We start from the raw sequence: 19,684 nt of genomic DNA on the forward strand, positions 1-19,684 counted from the left end.
AAATGTTAGAACTCCATTATCTAACATTTCAAATGGTAACTCATTGATACTACCATTTTATTTTATAATATATATTTTTATTGTATCACATTTAATAATGTATACCTTCAATCTTCTTTTACCAGTCATGGATATTTCCGATAACAGTTTTCAATCACGGTTACCAAACATCAGATTGAATTCAAACGGTAACATACTTGATTGCTTATACACTTTTTTTTTCTCTCTTTTAAATCTGTAAAATAAAAATTCTGTCATCCATAGTTTTTATATTATCTATTTATCATTATTAGTATTCATATACTATTTAAAAACTTACAACATTATTTAATATTTAACCATTTCTAATAAGATATTATTTCCAATCAAATTAAAAGGAGTTGTCGATCGAAATAAAAGTGTATCCACATCTACATCAACCGCAAATAGGTCAAAACAAACAATGTTACGTACTCCTCCTTCACATTTAAATGTTAGCAGTCCGTTATCTAACATTTCCAACGGTAACTCATTTATTTTTCCATATTTTTTTTATAATATATGTTCTTATTGTATCATATTTGATAATCTACATTTCAATCTTCTTTTCTCAGTCATCGATATTCCCAATAACAGTTTTCAGACACCGTTACCAAACATGAAATTGGATTCAAACGGTAACGTACTTGATTGCTTTTAAACTTTTTAAGTTTTTTTAAATATATGTAATAAAATTTATTACATCATCGTCTTTTTATATCATCTCTTTATCAATATTCATATTTATATAATATTAAAATAATTATTAAACAATTTTACATTTCTGATAACCATTTTTTTTATATGAATCCAAAGGAGTTGTACATCGAAATAAAAGCACATACCGATCAAAAACAAGTTCAAGTACATCAAAACAAGCAATGTTACAACCTCCTCCATCACATTTAAATGTTAGAACTCCGTTATCTAACATTTCCAACGGTAACTCATTTATTTTACCATTTTAATTTGTAACATATATTATTATTGTATCATATTTAACAATGTATACTTTCAATTTTTTCCGCAGCCATGGATATTTCCAATAATAGTTGTCAATCGCCGTTAACAAATATTAGACAATTCTCTGTATTTTCAAATGGCGACACATCCAACAAATCATCTACAATAACATCAAAATCGTCTTCAGTCCTGTTATCTAATCCAAATAATAAAGCAAAGAAAAAAAGGACAAATTTAACTCCTATTCCAATATTTGGTTTGAGATCCGATCAAGACAAAATCGATGGTCAAAATGAGCAAAACATATACAACGGTATATCAAAAGGTAATTTTGATACAAATATAATATTTATATTTGTTCATTCAATATTTTTCACTTATATAAACTTACAAATTTAACATCTTTATGTCAACCTTAATTGACAGATTATTTGGATCATGGTGATCAGATTGTTGTATGCCAAACATGTTTTGCAAAATTATGGAAAGATGAATCTATCAAATGTAAAAAAAATGAGAATCAAAATTATTCTTTATGTTGTGCTTATGGCAAAGTTGAACTACCAACTTTAAAGAATGCACCTTCAAGTTATGCCCATCTTTTTACATCGGGAGATTCTAAAAGCAAACACTTCATGAAGAACATTCGTTCTTACAATTCTATGTTTTCTTTTACGTCAATGGGTGGAAAGATTGATTCCTCAATCAATAGAGGAAATGCTCCATACATTTTTAGACTTAGCGGTCAAAATTATCATAGTATCGGAAGCCTTTTACCGGAACATGGGTTAAAACCAAAATTCTCTCAGTTGTACATATACGATACTGATAATGAGATCGCGAATAGACGGACATGTTTTGGGTACACTTTTCACAATTATCACATTAATAGATATCTTATTCATCAACATTATATTATTTATTTATCTTATGTTTATATGTTCATGTTACTTGCAGTGGAGATAATCAACGATCTACGTCAAATTCTTCTGTCCTTGATAATGATATTATACAAGATTTGAAGTTGATGTTGGATTCAAATAATGTTTTGGTTCAGTCTTATAGAATGGTTAGGGATTGTTTTCATCAAAACCCTCATGTTGATATCAAGTTGAGACTTATTGGAAGAAGGGACCAAGATGGAAGGATATACAACCTACCATCTGCTTCTGAGGTTGCCGCTTTAATTGTTGGAGATATTGGTGATTCAATTGATAATAGAGATATTGTTGTTCAAACGTCATCAGGTTCTCTACGGCGTATTAGTGAATTACATCCATCATACCTTCCTCTTCAGTATCCACTATTGTTTCCATATGGTGATGATGGTTACAGGGTTGACATACCACATCGAGGTATTACACCAACAAGCAACAGCAAGAGGCCCAACTGTACAATGAGAGAGTTTTTTTCTTATAGAATACAAGACAGGGATCAATATTTTTCACTAATTCTTAATTCAAAAAGGTTGTTCCAACAGTTTTTGGTTGATGCTTATACTATGATTGAAAGTGAAAGATTACATTTCATAAGGAGCAAACAACAAATTCTTAGATGTGAGTCTTATGAAAAGTTACGTACTCAACAGAACCTAGGGAATAAAGATATATCCAATATTGGACAATGTGTAATCTTACCTTCTTCATTCACTGGTGGTGCACGTTATATGATGCAAAACTACCTTGATGCCATGTCCTTATGTAAATGGTTTGGATATCCTGATTTCTTCATAACCTTTACATGTAATCCAAAATGGCCTGAAGTTAAAAGGTTTCTTCATAACACTTCACTAAATCCAGAAGATAGACCTGATATCTTATGTAGGCTATTCAAAATAAAGCTCGATGCTTTGATTAAAGACATACGGGAAAATAAAATTTTCAGCATTGTTCAAGGAGGTAATAAAACTTGTATTTATTTCTAATCGTTTTGTTATAATGATTATTTAGTTTGTTAATATTTTTGGTTATTTGCAAATATATTTCATCCAGTACAAAGATTATCTTATTTATAAAATTAATTTGCAGTGGTCTATACAATTGAATTTCAAAAAAGAGGTTTGCCACATTGTCATATTTGTCTGTTTATGCATGCTAACTCCAAGCGGCCTACTGTTGAATATATTGATCCGATTATTTCTGCTGAGATTCCAAATATCAATGAAGATCCAGAATTGTATTCACTTGTAAGTGAATTCATGATACATGGTCCTTGTGGAGTTGAAAATATGAATTGTCCATGCATGGTTGACAAGCAATGTTCGAAAAAATTTCCAAAGCAATTCTGTGATCATTCTTCGGTTGATGTCAACGGTTATCCCTTATATATGAGAAGAAACAATGGATATTTTGTCGAAAAATCAGGTGTCAAGTTAGACAATAGAAATGTTGTTCCATATAACAAATATCTGTTGAAAAGATATCAGGCACACATTAATGTTGAATGGTGCAATCAGGGATCTTCCATAAAGTATCTGTTTAAATATATAAACAAAGGTCCAGATAGAGCTACAATTGCTGTTGACATCAACGTTGATTCTAATCACGAAAAGGTTGTCGATGAAATAAAAGATTATTATGATTGTAGATATATATCTGCATGTGAAGCATCATGGCGAATATTTAAATACGATGTTCATTACCGATATCCTTCTGTGATGCGACTACCTTTTCATCTTCCTGATCAACAACAAGTTATATATGCCGCAGACGATGATATTGATGATGTTCTTGAACAACCTTCGGTTGCTGCTTCTATGTTCACATCTTGGATGGAATGTAATAAAATTAATAAAGATGCACGAAAACTTACATATGTTGAATTTCCTACAAAGTTTGTTTGGAAACCTGATGATAAATTGTGGAAGCCAAGGAAAATTGGACGTTCAATAGGAAGGATTCACTCTGTTTCACCTAAACTTGGCGAAGTCTACTTCTTACGGATTCTTTTAAATAAAGTGAAAGGTCCAAAATCATTTGAAGAAATTCGCACGGTAAACGGTGAAGAATTTCCTACTTTTCGAGATGCATGCTATGCTTTGGGCCTCTTAGATGATGACAAAGAATACGTTGATGCAATTAAGGAAGCAATTCATTCAGGAACTGGTTTTTATCTTCGTTTCTTATTTGCTACGATGTTAATGTCTAACAGTTTGGGTAGACCAGAGTTTGTTTGGGAAAATACATGGAAACATTTGTCAGATGGTATTCTTTACAACCAACAGCGTAGATTAAAGTCTCCAGGTATTATAATTTCGTATCATTATATGTAAAAACGGATTATATATATTTTAAATATGCACGGTATAATTTTTTTTACCATTACATTGGTTAATATTATATTTTTTTTGACATATTGTTCATTTTTTACAGGTTTATCACTCAATGAGGATCAAATCAAAAACCTGACTTTGTTCGAGATTGAACAGATTTTACTTCGTAACAACACGAGTCTTAAACATTATAAACAAATGCCTTACCCTGATTCCGACACAGTTTCTTCTTCAACAAATCGACTTATCATGGAGGAGCTGGAGTGTAACGCCCCAATTTTTACGTCCGAAAATTTCATTTTTAAGGTATTACTTTAGAAAACATTAATAAATAAAAACATTGTTTGTTCACACCATAACACATCGCAGCCATGTTCTAAAAAGTCAAGCCATACATCCCATCAAAATATCAGAGTACAATTCCAGTAAATCTCATGAATGCGGAAACCGAAGAGTGTGTGTATAACGTGTCGCTACCGCGCCGGCTCCTTCCCCTTCGATGCAGAGGTACCTGAAAGCAAAACTGTAAACGTAAGCACAAAGCTTAGTGAGTTCCCCCAACGTACCGCATACCATACAAACTCATAACATACGTACTGCCAGGCTATTCTGGGGTGCCTGACTACCCGGTACGGCCATTCTGGGGTGCCGACCTACCCATACGGCCATTCTGGGGTGCCGTCTTACCCGTGTCAAGCCATTCTGGGGTGCTGACTACCCATCGGTCCTAACAACCGATCCTCGGGGACTATTTCACCCCCTACTACTACGATCACATATAACATAACAAGCCAGCATGCATACATATCATCACATACTGTCAGACGTATCTGGGGTGTCTGACTACCCTTCGGTCCTAACAACCAAACTCTACTACTATCACATACAACATATCATGCTAGCATATAACATGTCAGGTAATAGCAAACTTAGATGATATCACAAAGACAATCATCTATCATACATCTCCTACTGGTGGGTCGGCATTGTGGCCTTAGACCCACTGCTACTGGAAGGTAACTCACCTCAAAGTAGCTGCTGAACTGATCGGGAACTAACTGACTGCTGCTGCTCCGGGAGTCCTCCGGCTGCAATTCCCACGTCATACTCAATCAAACACTGCTAACTGACCTTCAGGTAAAATGACCCTTTTTGCCCCCGGTCTAGCTCTAAGCCAAAGCTAGAGTCAACTTTCAGTTGACCCGACTCGCCGAGTGGATCACCACTCACCGAGTCCCTAGCAAACCAATGTCCTGGGTCCCTGGTTCTACTCGTCGAGTCGGGCTATGACTCGACGAGTTCACCTTCTAACTGTCATTCAACTCCTTCATCCTACTCGCCGAGTTGTATGAACAACTCGTCGAGTTCATCTTCATCCGATGAACACTTTATGCTAAGACTCGCCGAGTTGTATGAACAACTCGCCGAGTCTGTTCTTGATCCATGAAGATTGCCTTGGACTCGCCGAGTCAGGGCATTGACTCACCGAGTCCTAACATGGGTAAGTTCGGCTCCCCAACTCACCGAGTCACCCCCTGTGACTCATGGCTCAACTCGACACATGATGAAGGGACCAAATCGGTGACTCGCGACCAGACTCGCCGAGTCACCTATGCGACTTGCCGAGTCGTCGCCATGCACTCCTTAAATATACCGATTTGCTCGATTCCAGTCCATGCCATTCATAGATCTGGACTTCTAGGACACGAATCACACGTAAAGTTTCCAACTTTACGTGTGGATATTCACCAATATGGATTATAGGGCTCAAAATGTCTCAAAAGGGTAGATCTAGGGCTAACAAGCCTCATGGGGCCAAAAAGCTAACAGATCTGAGCTCCTGGAGCTCAATCTTGCATAGATCCAAAGGCCAAACGCCTTATTACGACATATAATGCACATACAAACTTGGGGAATTGACCAAGAAGGACCCAAATGAAGTTTTAAGCATAGAATCAAGGGGAAAACGGGTTATACCTCAAAGGAAATGTTGAAATGACACAAAGATGGCTGATCTCCTTCTCCTCTTCTTGATCTACTCCTCTTACTCCTCAAAACCTTCAAGAACACACCAAGAACACCTCAAACTCTCAAGGAAACAAGGGAAAACGATGTAGGGGGAGTTCTGGGGGTGAATGGGGACGAGTTGGGGCGGAATGAGAGTTTAAATAGGGTGCAAACCCTTGAAACTTAGGGTTTCATCCAGCAGCGGTGACTCGCCGAGTCCAGGATGTGGACTCGCCGAGTCGCCTACTTAAAACGTGTCCTGAGTCTCGTCCCTACTCGGCGAGTCGGACCCTATGACTCGCCGAGTCCAAGGCTAAATTAGGGCAATGCTCAAATAAAATTCACATACCGGAAACCAGGTGCTACAAATCTCCCCCACTTATTTTAGACTTCGTCCTCGAAGTCTGCTGCCTGGTCCTGAAACAGCTCGGGGTAGTGCTCCATCATCTCGTCTACCGGCTCCCAAGTCCACTCTGAACCCTTGCGGTGCTGCCATTGCACCTTCACTAGCTCCACCCTCTTGTTCCTTAAATCCTTCGACTTCCTGTCAAGGATTGCGACTGGGCGCTCAATGTAGTTCAGGCTGTCATCAACCTGAATATCCTCCAACAGTACTACTGCTGAATCATCCACCAGACACTTCCGCAGCTGCGAAACATGGAAGGTGCTGTGGATCTGACTGAGCTCGGCTGGCGGATCCAGCCTATACGCCACCTTGCCCACCCGGGCTGAAACCCTGAACGGCCCGATGAACCTTGGGCCCAACTTGCCCCGCTTCCTGAATCGGATGACACCTTTCCAAGGCGACACCTTCAGGAGGACCATATCCCCGACTTGGAACTCCAAGTCGGATCGGCGTCTGTCGGCGTAGCTTTTCTGCCGACTCTGTGCAGTCTGAAGTCTGCTCCGAACCTGCTGGATTTTCTCGGTCGTCTCTAGCACCACCTCGGTGCTTCCCATGACTCTCTGGCCAACCTCTCCCCAACATATCGGGGTTCTGCACTTCCGCCCATACAACATCTCGAACGGGGGTCGATCAATACTCGCGTGATAGCTGTTGTTGTAGGAGAACTCAGCCAAAGGAAGATAGGTATCCCAGCTACCACCGAAATCCAGAACACACGCCCGCAACATGTCCTCCAAAGTCTGGATGGTCCGCTCACTCTGACCATCTGTCTGCGGGTGAAAGGCGGTGCTGAAATGCAGACGAGTGCCCAACTCGTCATGAAATTTCTTCCAGAATCTGGAAGTAAAACGCACATCCCTGTCCGAGATTACCGATACTGGCACCCCGTGCCGAGCCACAATCTCCCTGATATAGATGTCGGCCAATTTTTCGGCCGATATGCTCTCCTGAATCGGAATAAAGTGAGCACTCTTGGTCAATCTATCCACGATGACCCAAATCGAATCCACTCCACGTGCGGTCCTGGGAAGCTTTGTGATAAAATCCATCGTGATATCTTCCCACTTCCACAGTGGAATGTCCAACGGCTGCATCTTGCCATGCGGCCTCTGATGTTCGGCCTTGACCTTCCTGCAGGTCACGCACCGCTCGATGTACCATGCCACATCCCGCTTCATGCAAGGCCACCAATAATCCGGACGAAGATCCCTATACATCTTCGTCGCCCCGGGATGAATAGAAAATCGGGACTTGTGCGCCTCCTCCATCAAAATCTGACGCACACCACCGAGATACAGCACCCACACCCTACGGTGTAATGTCAAAAGTCCTCTGCCATCATAATCAAAGGAGGAAACCTGACCCACTACACGCTCGCTCTTCCGATGTTCCTCCTTGATAGCCTCCTGTTGAGCCTCCCGAATCTGCTCCAACAGGGGAGTCACCACAGTCATCCTCAAACAGGCGTCCCTGATCGGCGCCGTCTTGCGGCTAAGCGCATCGGCCACCACATTGGCCTTCCCCGGGTGGTAAAGGATCTCGCAATCATAATCCTTCACCACATCCAACCACCGACGCTGCCTCATGTTCAGATTCGGCTGATCCATGAGGTACCTCAAGCTCTTGTGGTCCGTGTAGATGGTACACCGAACCCCATAGAGGTAATGTCGCCAAATCTTGAGGGCAAATACCACCGCCCCCAACTCCAAATCGTGCGTCGGGTAGTTCGCCTCGTGAGGCTTGAGCTGCCTCGAAGCGTAAGCAATGACATGCCCCCTTTGCATCAGCACCGCGCCCAACCCAGAAATGGACGCATCACAATAAACCACGAAATCCTCTACGCCCTCTAGCAGGGCTAAGATCGGCGCCTCACACAATCTCTGTCTCAGCGTCTCAAATGCAGCCTGCTGCTCGGGTCCCCACCGAAAGACCACGGCTTTCTTCGTCAGCCGCGTCAGGGGCACGGCTATCTTGGAGAAATCCTGGATAAATCTCCGATAGTAGCCTGCCAATCCTAGGAAGCTCCGAATATCAGATGGAGACTTCGGAACCTCCCATCTCATCACGGCCTCGACCTTGGCCGGATCGACCAGAATCCCGTTCTGGTTGACGAGGTGTCCCAGAAATTGCACCTCGCGCAACCAAAACTCACACTTGGAGAACTTGGCATACAAGCTCTCCCTCCTCAGGGTCTCTAACACCTCTCTCAAATGCTCCTCATGTTCCTCCCGGGTCTTGGAATAAACCAAGATATCATCGATAAAGACTATCACAGACCGGTCCAGCATCGGTCTGCATACACGGTTCATGAGGTCCATGAACGCGGCAGGAGCATTGGTGAGCCCAAACGGCATCACCACGAACTCGTAATGGCCATAGCGCGTCCGAAACGCGGTCTTCTGCATATCCTCCTCCCTGACCCTCATCTGATGATAACCCGAACGCAAATCAATCTTGGAGAACCAAGATGCGCCCTGAAGCTGGTCAAAGAGGTCATCAATCCTCGGAAGCGGGTAACGGTTCTTCACCGTTACCTTGTTCAGCTCCCGATAATCTATACACATCCGATGCGACCCATCCTTCTTCTTCACAAACAGAATCGGGGCTCCCCAGGGCGAACTGCTCGGACGAATGAACCCCTTGTCTAGCAGCTCCTGCAGCTGCGTAGACAACTCCTGCATCTCGGGAGGAGCCAACCGATACGGCGCCTTGGCTATCGGGGCCGCACCAGGAACAAGGTTGATCCTGAACTCCACCTGTCGCTCCGGAGGTATCCCAGGAAGCTCCTCTGGGAAGACGTCTACAAAGTCCCGAACCACCGGAACCTCGCTCATCGATGCATTACCCGCCTTTCGGGTATCCATCACATACGCGACATAACCCGCGCATCCCTGCTGAAGGTAGCGCCTAGCCCTCGCTGCTGAACATACAGTGGGTCCACACTGGGGCCGCTCTCCATGAATCACTAACTCTCCCCCGCTTGGGGTCCTGACTCGCACTAGCTGCTGTGCGCAATCTATCACTGCCCCATTAGGGCTCAACCAATCCATACCAATAATCACCTTGTTCCCACGCAATGGAATGGGAACCAAGTCTACCAGGTAACACTCCTCAAACAGTCGCAGAACACAATCTCGAAACACCATCGATGCTCGCACCGATCGATCGTCAGCAATCTCTACCTCTAACGGGCAATCTAACTCGCCTGAAGTCTCATGAAATCTCTTGCTAAGAGCAAGAGAAACGAACGATCGGGATGCACCCGAGTCGAACAATACCTGAACCGGGATGCCGTTCACATGGAACGATCCTAATACACATGTATACACACGGAGCACATATCAATACCATAACAACGTAAAATAAAAGATAGAAGGAAGGAATCACACCCGTCACCACATCGGGCGCGGCGCGTGCCTCCTCAGCAGTCAACTGAAATGCCCGACTCCTCACCACTGGAGCCTCTGCCTTGCCCTGACGGCCATCCGTGATCCGCAGGGTCGCCGGAGCTGGCGCCTTCACTGGCGCTGAAGCTGTCAACATGGGGCAATTGGCCTTCTTGTGGCCCCTCTGGTTGCAGTGGAAACACAGCAACTCCGATGTCTGAATAACTGTCGCAGGAGCAGTGCAATCCCTGCTGATATGCCCAAACTTGCCGCACTTGTAGCAGCCTGACGATCCCATCCTGCACGCCCCCTCGTGCGGCCTGCCGCACCTCCTGCAGCGGCTCGGTCCCGACTGGCCTTTTGGCCTCCCATCTGATCCCTTGGGCTTCTTCCCCGAAGCCCCTGATGCCTGACCATCCTCAAGTTTCCGTTTCCGGATGTGCTCCAAATCTATCTCTCTCTCTCTAGCCCTGGCAATCATGGAGTCCAGGGTAGGGCAAGCCGAAAAGCTGACATGCTCCCGAATGTCAGCTCGTAGCATATCATGGTAACGAGTCCTCCTCATATCCTCGTCGCCTGCATACTGGGGCATCAATAAATCCCTCTCCCGAAACTTGGCGGTGATCTCCGCCACGGTCTCTGTCGTCTGCCTCATGTCTAGAAACTCCCTGGCCAGCTGCTGAAGCTCGACCGCTGGCGCAAACTCTGCCCTGAACCTAGCCACAAAGTCCGACCAGGTCATTGCCTCGATAGCCGAGGCTCCCAACGAGTCACCCACTGACTCCCACCAATCTCGGGCCCGGTCCCGCAAACACCCTGCTGCGTACCTCACCTTCGACCCCTCGAGGCAGAAGCTGGTCAACTGGGCGGACTCAATATCCGCAATCCACCGCCTGGCGACAATGGGGTCCTTCACCCCATGGAAATCCGGCGCACCACTGCCCCTGAAGTCCTTGAAGGACAGTGTGCGAGATCCTGACTGGCTAGAGGCCAAGTCGCTCCTGAATGCCCGTAGGCGATCCTCCATCAACTCCACGATCCCTTCCTTGATCGACCCAAAGATGATGGGGGTCGACTCAAGGATGCCCCTAGTGATCTCCGACGTGATGAACTCACGTAGCCTCTCCTCAATCGGCTCGGTGCCAGATCCCGAACCTGACCCCTCTCCTGACCCGCCATCTGTCGGTCTCGGTCGAAGTACCACCATTCTGCAAAACATCATAATAATCATTAGTGGTACTGCTACTTTCTGAGGGATCTCAACTACTTACAGGTTCCTTGGTCTCGTCTTGGCCTTCCTCGGCTCGGGTATGGATCCTCTGCTTTCAGTAGTACGGGCCCATACTACCTTCCACATCTATCCGTACCTTCTCCGAGGAATTCCTCGACTCCACCAACTCCCCTTTACTACTGCTACTCTCTGTTATTCTCATCCTAGGCTTGCCCTAGGGAAAACTCAAGTTCAACACAACTGGTCCTCAGCTGCTGTAGGTCTCCTCATAATGCCAGTTAGCTACCACCTAAACACCATCACATGTGATGAGGATTAGATAATCCTTCAAGTAAAAGGTCCGTCCCTACAACGGTTGGACTCAAACAAGAGCTGCGCAATAGGGCCAGTTCCAACACTTTGGGATTATTCAACCCTGATTACATGTGGTGTGACGTGTTTACCTAGTGGCTCACTCCCATTACTCAGAATCCCACCAAGCACGAAGCAAGCAGCATTCGGATAAGGAAAAACAGACTCAAGCCAAAACTGTTCTTAGAACAAGAAACGACACTTAACATAGGATGCTAAGCTCATACTATCAGGCATAACCTAAACAGGCTATCCTACTGCTGTCTACTCAATTCTAGCATGCAATATTCAATAAGCTGTAGCAAATAAACAGGCACATAAGGCATCACTCCTAGATCCTTAGCCTATTCTAGCATGCAATATTCATAAAGCTGATAAACATAACATAAACTTGTATGGGTAATATGGGGAATACTTCTTGAGCTCGGCCGGTCGCGCACGTCACACACTTTACTCTTTCTTGTGACTCTTTTCCGGGTTTTAAAGAACAATTTCTTTTGGAAAAATCTTTCAATCCCTCGATTTGAGTCCAAACACTCCCGAAGGCGTGTCCGAATCCCTCAAACCAGGGCTCTGATACCAACTTGTAACGCCCCAATTTTTACGTCCGAAAATTTCATTTTTAAGGTATTACTTTAGAAAACATTAATAAATAAAAACATTGTTTGTTCACACCATAACACATCGCAGCCATGTTCTAAAAAGTCAAGCCATACATCCCATCAAAATATCAGAGTACAATTCCAGTAAATCTCATGAATGCGGAAACCGAAGAGTGTGTGTATAACGTGTCGCTACCGCGCCGGCTCCTTCCCCTTCGATGCAGAGGTACCTGAAAACAAAACTGTAAACGTAAGCACAAAGCTTAGTGAGTTCCCCCAACGTACCGCATACCATACAAACTCATAACATACGTACTGCCAGGCTATTCTGGGGTGCCTGACTACCCGGTACGGCCATTCTGGGGTGCCGACCTACCCATACGGCCATTCTGGGGTGCCGTCTTACCCGTGTCAAGCCATTCTGGGGTGCTGACTACCCATGTCAAGCCATTTTGGGGTGCTGACTACCCATCGGTCCTAACAACCGATCCTCGGGGACTATTTCACCCCCTACTACTACGATCACATATAACATAACAAGCCAGCATGCATACATATCATCACATACTGTCAGACGTATCTGGGGTGTCTGACTACCCTTCGGTCCTAACACCCAAACTCTACTACTATCACATACAACATATCATGCTAGCATATAACATGTCAGGTAATAGCAAACTTAGATGATATCACAAAGACAATCATCTATCATACATCTCCTACTGGTGGGTCGGCATTGTGGCCTTAGACCCACTGCTACTGGAAGGTAACTCACCTCAAAGTAGCTGCTGAACTGATCGGGAACTAACTGACTGCTGCTGCTCCGGGAGTCCTCCGGCTGCAATTCCCACGTCATACTCAATCAAACACTGCTAACTGACCTTCAGGTAAAATGACCCTTTTTGCCCCCGGTCTAGCTCTAAGCCAAAGCTAGAGTCAACTTTCAGTTGACCCGACTCGCCAAGTGGATCACCACTCGCCGAGTCCCTAGCAAACCAATGTCCTGGGTCCCTGGTTCTACTCGTCGAGTCGGGCTATGACTCGACGAGTTCACCTTCTAACTGTCATTCAACTCCTTCATCCTACTCGCCGAGTTGTATGAACAACTCGTCGAGTTCATCTTCATCCGATGAACACTTTATGCTAAGACTCGCCGAGTTGTATGAACAACTCGCCGAGTCTGTTCTTGATCCATGAAGATTGCCTTGGACTCGCCGAGTCAGGGCATTGACTCACCGAGTCCTAACATGGGTGAGTTCGGCTCCCCAACTCACCAAGTCACCCCCTGTGACTCATGGCTCAACTCGACACATGATGAAGGGACCAAATCGGTGACTCGCGACCAGACTCGTCGAGTCACCTATGCGACTTGCCGAGTCGTCGCCATGCACTCCTTAAATATACCGATTTGCTCGATTCCAGTCCATGCCATTCATAGATCTGGACTTCTAGGACACGAATCACACGTAAAGTTTCCAACTTTACGTGTGGATATTCACCAATATGGATTATAGGGCTCAAAATGTCTCAAAAGGGTAGATCTAGGGCTAACAAGCCTCATGGGGCCAAAAAGCTAACAGATCTGAGCTCCTGGAGCTCAATCTTGCATAGATCCAAAGGCCAAACGCCTTATTACGACATATAATGCACATACAAACTTGGGGAATTGACCAAGAAGGACCCAAATGAAGTTTTAAGCATAGAATCAAGGGGAAAACGGGTTATACCTCAAAGGAAATGTTGAAATGACACAAAGATGGCTGATCTCCTTCTCCTCTTCTTGATCTACTCCTCTTACTCCTCAAAACCTTCAAGAACACACCAAGAACACCTCAAACTCTCAAGGAAACAAGGGAAAACGATGTAGGGGGAGTTCTGGGGGTGAATGGGGACGAGTTGGGGCGGAATGAGAGTTTAAATAGGGTGCAAACCCTTGAAACTTAGGGTTTCATCCAGCAGCGGTGACTCGCCGAGTCCAGGATGTGGACTCGCCGAGTCGCCTACTTAAAACGTGTCCTGAGTCTCGTCCCTACTCGGCGAGTCGGACCCTATGACTCGCCGAGTCCAAGGCTAAATTAGGGCAATGCTCAAATAAAATTCACATACAATTTGGTATGCAACTTTATTAAATCAATAAAAAAAGTTATGCAAATTGGAAAAATAAATAAAAATATATCTTTTGTTGTTTTAATTAAGGAAATAAATATTTTATATGAATACTCACCTGGAAAAACGCATATTATAATTGTCTAATTTAATCGTAACAGCCTACCAATGTACTTTCTTCTTGGCTGTTTGATTGTTTTTTTCTGTGTGCTGATTATAATTGTCTAATTTAATGTAAATTTTTTTTTTTTAAACTTGCAAGGTACAATGGAACATATTACTCCTATAAAGGAAATTGACTCAATCAAGGACGATTTCACAATTAAAGTTCGGATCATACGTCTTTGGACTCAAAAGTCAAGAACAATGTCTTATAATTGTCTATATCCCATTTTTAGTAATTTATTCTCAAAGAACAATGCTATAATCTGTAATTTATCATCTTTTAGTTTAATTTTCTAAATATATGTGTGGTCGTCTATGTGTGTGTATCTCTTTAAAAATTCTGCAATTTCATCATTTTATGACCCCCATTTGCGAAGTTGAGTATTTATTTCCAAAAATGCGAAACTCCAGGGACAATATTTGAAAATTTCTGTTTTCAAACCCAATTTTACATATTTACTGTCAAATATTTCGCATCTTCATTCTTACACCCTTCGCATCCCTTCGCATTAATCACCTTCGCATTTTAACCTAATTAATCAAATGCGAACCACAAAATTTTCATTCCAGATGCGAACACAGTTTAGTTCTTGAACTCTAAACTTGCGAAATCAAAAATTCATATGTTGAACCCATATGCGAATATTAACCCAATTGACTTCAAATTGATTCACAGATGCAAACACTCGATTGTTTTACTTTCGCAAAATGAGCATCAACAACTCCACAATCGAGTTTTTAAATTCTTGCAAACAACAATTTCACAGTCCTTGACTTTGCGTTTTTCTTCACGAATCATCCCTCAATCATCAATCCAATTGCGAATCAAAACTCATATGTTCTTGCTTTATCGATTCATCGACTACACTCATACAAATGCGAACAATACTCAATTTCAAAATCGATTGAAACTTATAGCAAAGCTAAATCCAACTTCGCATTCAAAGCAGTGTTATTGATTGCATTCATGAAATACTAACAAGATAATATATTATAATACAAATATACATATTTTAGGTGGTGAAATCGTAACAGCCTAACAATTTGGTATGCAACTTTATTAAATCAATAAAAAAAGTTATGCAAATTGGAAAAATAAATAAAAATATATCTTTTGTTGTTTTAATTAAGGAAATAAATATTTTATATGAATACTCACCTGGAAAAACGCATATTATAATTGTCTAATATCACTATTCTTCATTTTTTCTAAACTTTCATATCTTTTTTTTGTTACAAATTAAAAACTATAATTATATTTCAATTTATCACCCGTGGATTTCCACGGGTTTAAACCTAGTTTTATATTTATAAGATTGTTAGAATTATCATTTTGCAATGTTGGATTCGCATTGTTGGATTTTTAATTTTTTAGTTTCTAAAAGATTAGGTTTTAAGCTTTTAAAGTTGTTAAAAATAGTCTTTTTAGCCTAAACCAAAATAGTTGTTTACCAAAAAAAATCGAATTTAAGCCTATAAACCGGGGGAACGGGGGCGGGACCAGGAGCGATGGAGGTAACCGGAGGCGGGACTGGGGCTATGTAAGCGGGGGAGCCGGGGGCGGGACCGGGAGCGGGGGCACCAATTGATTTTGGGTGCGGGAGCGGGGGCAACTATTTCCGCTTCTGTTTGGCCCCGTTGACATCCTTACTTCCAACTCCATTCTTGAGTATATAACACAAAATTACATAAGTTTATATGAGTGTTGACACAAACTTTAATAAATTTTAAATACGTTTAATTGGACTATACACAAAGTCTTTAGCAGATAAAGTCCTAGCACATACAACCCTAACACATACGGCCACGAGAGAAAAAAAAATCAACCAGAGGCCAACAACCCCCTTTATAGATCGCACTTGAGTATGAATTGCTTGGGAACCTGAGTTTTATGAGACAGATCTATGTCATCACATGAAAACCTAAAACCGATGTCACATCCCTAATTCTTGCGGCCAAATAAAACTTTTTCTCTATGCTTATTTAAAACATAGTATCCTTTAAAGAATACTTTAGTGCATAATTGTCCCAAAACATTTTCTTCTAAGGTAGAATCAAATACTGAAACATTTTACATACTTATAAAGCTTGCATTTTCCCTTGAATGTCATGCATTTGAAACCCCCCACAATAATTTGCTAAAACATCATGCATTTGAAACCCCCAAACCTTTTCACCTTCTTAATAATTAATCATACATAATCAATGGTAATTCATATGAGATAATAATTTGCTAAAACATCATGCATTTGCATGGTATTAGAACATGTTTGAGTTTTGGGTTTTAGACTTTTAAATGGGTAATCCGTTTGATACGTTGGATTTGAAGCTATCTTATTCGAATTACCCAAAACAAGAGATAAATTAATAATATATGATTATGCATGTTTTGTACAAGCCCAATCAAAATACAATATATCATGATCATACAATTAAGTGTGTCTTTTATTCCATTTTTGGCCTTATAACAAAAGTTTGTTTACGTGGCAAAGAAAGAAAACTTGAAGATGAATATTTAGGTTGGATGTTTATATAAGATTTTTTTTAAATATATAATATAGATATAAATACACACATGTATGTCAAATACAGCCCATCACAAATTTAATGTTATAAACTACAATATAACTCAAAGTGGTTTTCCAAATATAATGTTTATACAATAATATAATACATTAGAAGAATATCATATAGTAGACGAAACCCACATGTTGTGCAGAAATTTAGTTGCATAGATAATACATTATAATTATATTTCATTTAAAATATGTTAGGTCATTTGGTTATTACATTGTTGTATTAGGCACTATAGTCTCATATATTTTTAATGACTCTTACAAAAATGATGTCCGTAATTTAAATATAACGTAATATCTTATGATGTTTATTGAATGATATTATGTTCGATTGAGCACTTGTTAATTAGAATCAACTTTATTATAGTTAAAAATTTTGGCTCTGTTTTTTTCATTAGTTCTAGAATATGATTTTTTATATTAACTTAACATATGTCACTATCTTAAAATAGATTGAGAATGAGATTTTTTATATTTACTTAAAATACGGCACCATTTTCTATTCAATAGTAGAACTAACAAAAGTCGTTAAATATGTATTTTTATAAGGTTCAACATAAATAGATGACCACAAATGAGAATCCATATCTAATCAATTATCAATTAATTACATTAGATACTAATATGTACATAAAAATTACATTTAAAATTTTAAACTAATAATAAAAAAATTTCATTATTTATTATGATAAAAAATCTGTAAATCAAAAAATATACATGCTATTTAATCGCATACAAGTTTTATGTATGGCTTATTCACAATAGATTAAACTATATATAATCATATTAAACTATATAATTATCCCACTACGCAATGCGCGGGCATTCGCCTAGTTTTTGATAAAACGTTTGATTTCATTAATACTAAAAAAACTTTTGGATGTCATAATCGATACAAAAAACATAAGCATAAACTAGTTATTACATGTCTTACAGTTGTTTATTCTACTAATAGTCATAATCTCTTCAAATCTCTCAGCAGGTTATCATCATTATCTTAGTGCCTTCGTACCGTTACCTATGATACAAATAAACTTAGTGTGTTAGACTTGAGAGCCTGATGAGTATATATGGTTTTTAATCCATAACAATATAATTAAAACTTTTTAAATATATATTTCACACCAAATAATTAACTCGATTACCCATTCATGTTATTCTCACACACTGATCTTAAAATGATGATCTCAAGGGACTTATCCTAATGGATCACTGTAAGCAACGAGTAGATAATATTGTTTCGGGGATTCCTTAGCAATAAAAGGCAATAAAGACAACCATGGAGGGGATAGAGTACCCGAATGAACGCACAATTCATTAACAACTACAGATTGTGAGTCTGTCAATGTCTAGAAGAATGTCTAGAATAGTCAGTGGTCATCATTTATACTTTGTTAGATGACTAGTCTCAATAGTACAATATTACAATGTTGGTCGGTACTTCAATACCTAATATAATTTTGAAGTACAATAAAATATAATAGATCACTACTTCAACAATATATAATTTAATCATGTTATATTACTTTATCTAACACAAATAACATAAATACAGATAATAAACGCATATAACATCTAAGCATTTATATACTTTGTATCTATGTGTAAGATGAAAGTAACTACACACTCATGTCGTTAAGGGTGGATGATTTGTGGTATAGTTAGTCATTCACCTAACACTTTAGTTTTCCCTTTTAAATGACCTACATACAATTATTACTAAGTCTTAGTCTTTGTTTGTATTATTCGATACTATAACAATAGTATTTAGATTTTTCATTAATCCCATTAAATACCGAGTTTTATCAAATAAGGATGACCAGGTAAATCATATTGGAAGAAAGATTCGTTTAGTATATAATATATTATTTGAAAATTCCACTTTAAACACCACACTAAGATCTAGCCTAGACATCATTTCCGTAAGTAGACCAATCAATATTATGATTGGAATTAATAATAAAGCTTATTTATACATTCATAATAACAACTATGAATATAAATATAAGTTACACTTAAAAACATAGTAAGTGCAGTTTAACTTACATGAATTTGTAACAAAAGTTTAGAAAGTTGTGGGCATAAGTTTGACTCTGAATACTTCTTTTCGTTGGCCCTCTGATGTTGCAGCGCCTCGCTAAAGTGCTTAGAAACATAAAAAAATTTGGGGTCAGGGTGCCGGAAAGTTTATAGAGAGTTTGGAGTGAATTGTGTGAGAAAATTAAGCAAATTCGGCCACTATTTATAGGCTGTCGAGGGGCGTGATGCACCCTATCCTAGGCACGACACGCCTACATGTCAATCATCCAGTGGTGGTGTGTCGTCTAGAGGTAGGTGCGAGGATCGGTTTTCAGACATGCCACATGTCAAATTCTGGTGGAGTCGCTTTGCTTTTTCGTAGGTAAATCTCACAATCTTAAAAAAAATCATATCTTTCACATACGCGTTTTGTTTTCGACGTTCTTTATATCCCAGGATTCGTATCAACGAGTACTACAACTTTCCTTTAGATCTCAACAGTTAATTTGCATTCTTTTTCATTTTACAGTCTATAAATGTGATATTGTAAAAGACTACGAAATTCATAATTTCTTCAAAGGAG

At 40.6% G+C, this 19,684-nt stretch overlaps 1 protein-coding gene across 1 annotated transcript in view; it reads left to right on the plus strand.

Annotated features, from left to right (window-relative positions):
• Window positions 1-3,067: 3,067 nt before the first annotated feature.
• Window positions 3,068-19,684, plus strand: part of LOC145046939 (uncharacterized) — a 38,750-nt gene continuing 22,133 nt past the window's right edge. The window contains exons 1-2 of the mRNA XM_078995200.1: window positions 3,068-4,223; window positions 4,353-4,517. Of these exons, the coding sequence (XP_078851326.1) occupies window positions 3,068-4,223; window positions 4,353-4,517 (1,321 nt within the window). The remainder of the gene's footprint in view (window positions 4,224-4,352; window positions 4,518-19,684) is intronic.

This window comes from Lactuca saligna, chromosome 5, assembly GCF_052625555.1.
Source record: "Lactuca saligna cultivar CGN05327 chromosome 5, ASM5262555v1, whole genome shotgun sequence".
Classification (NCBI taxonomy): Eukaryota; Viridiplantae; Streptophyta; class Magnoliopsida; order Asterales; family Asteraceae; genus Lactuca; species Lactuca saligna.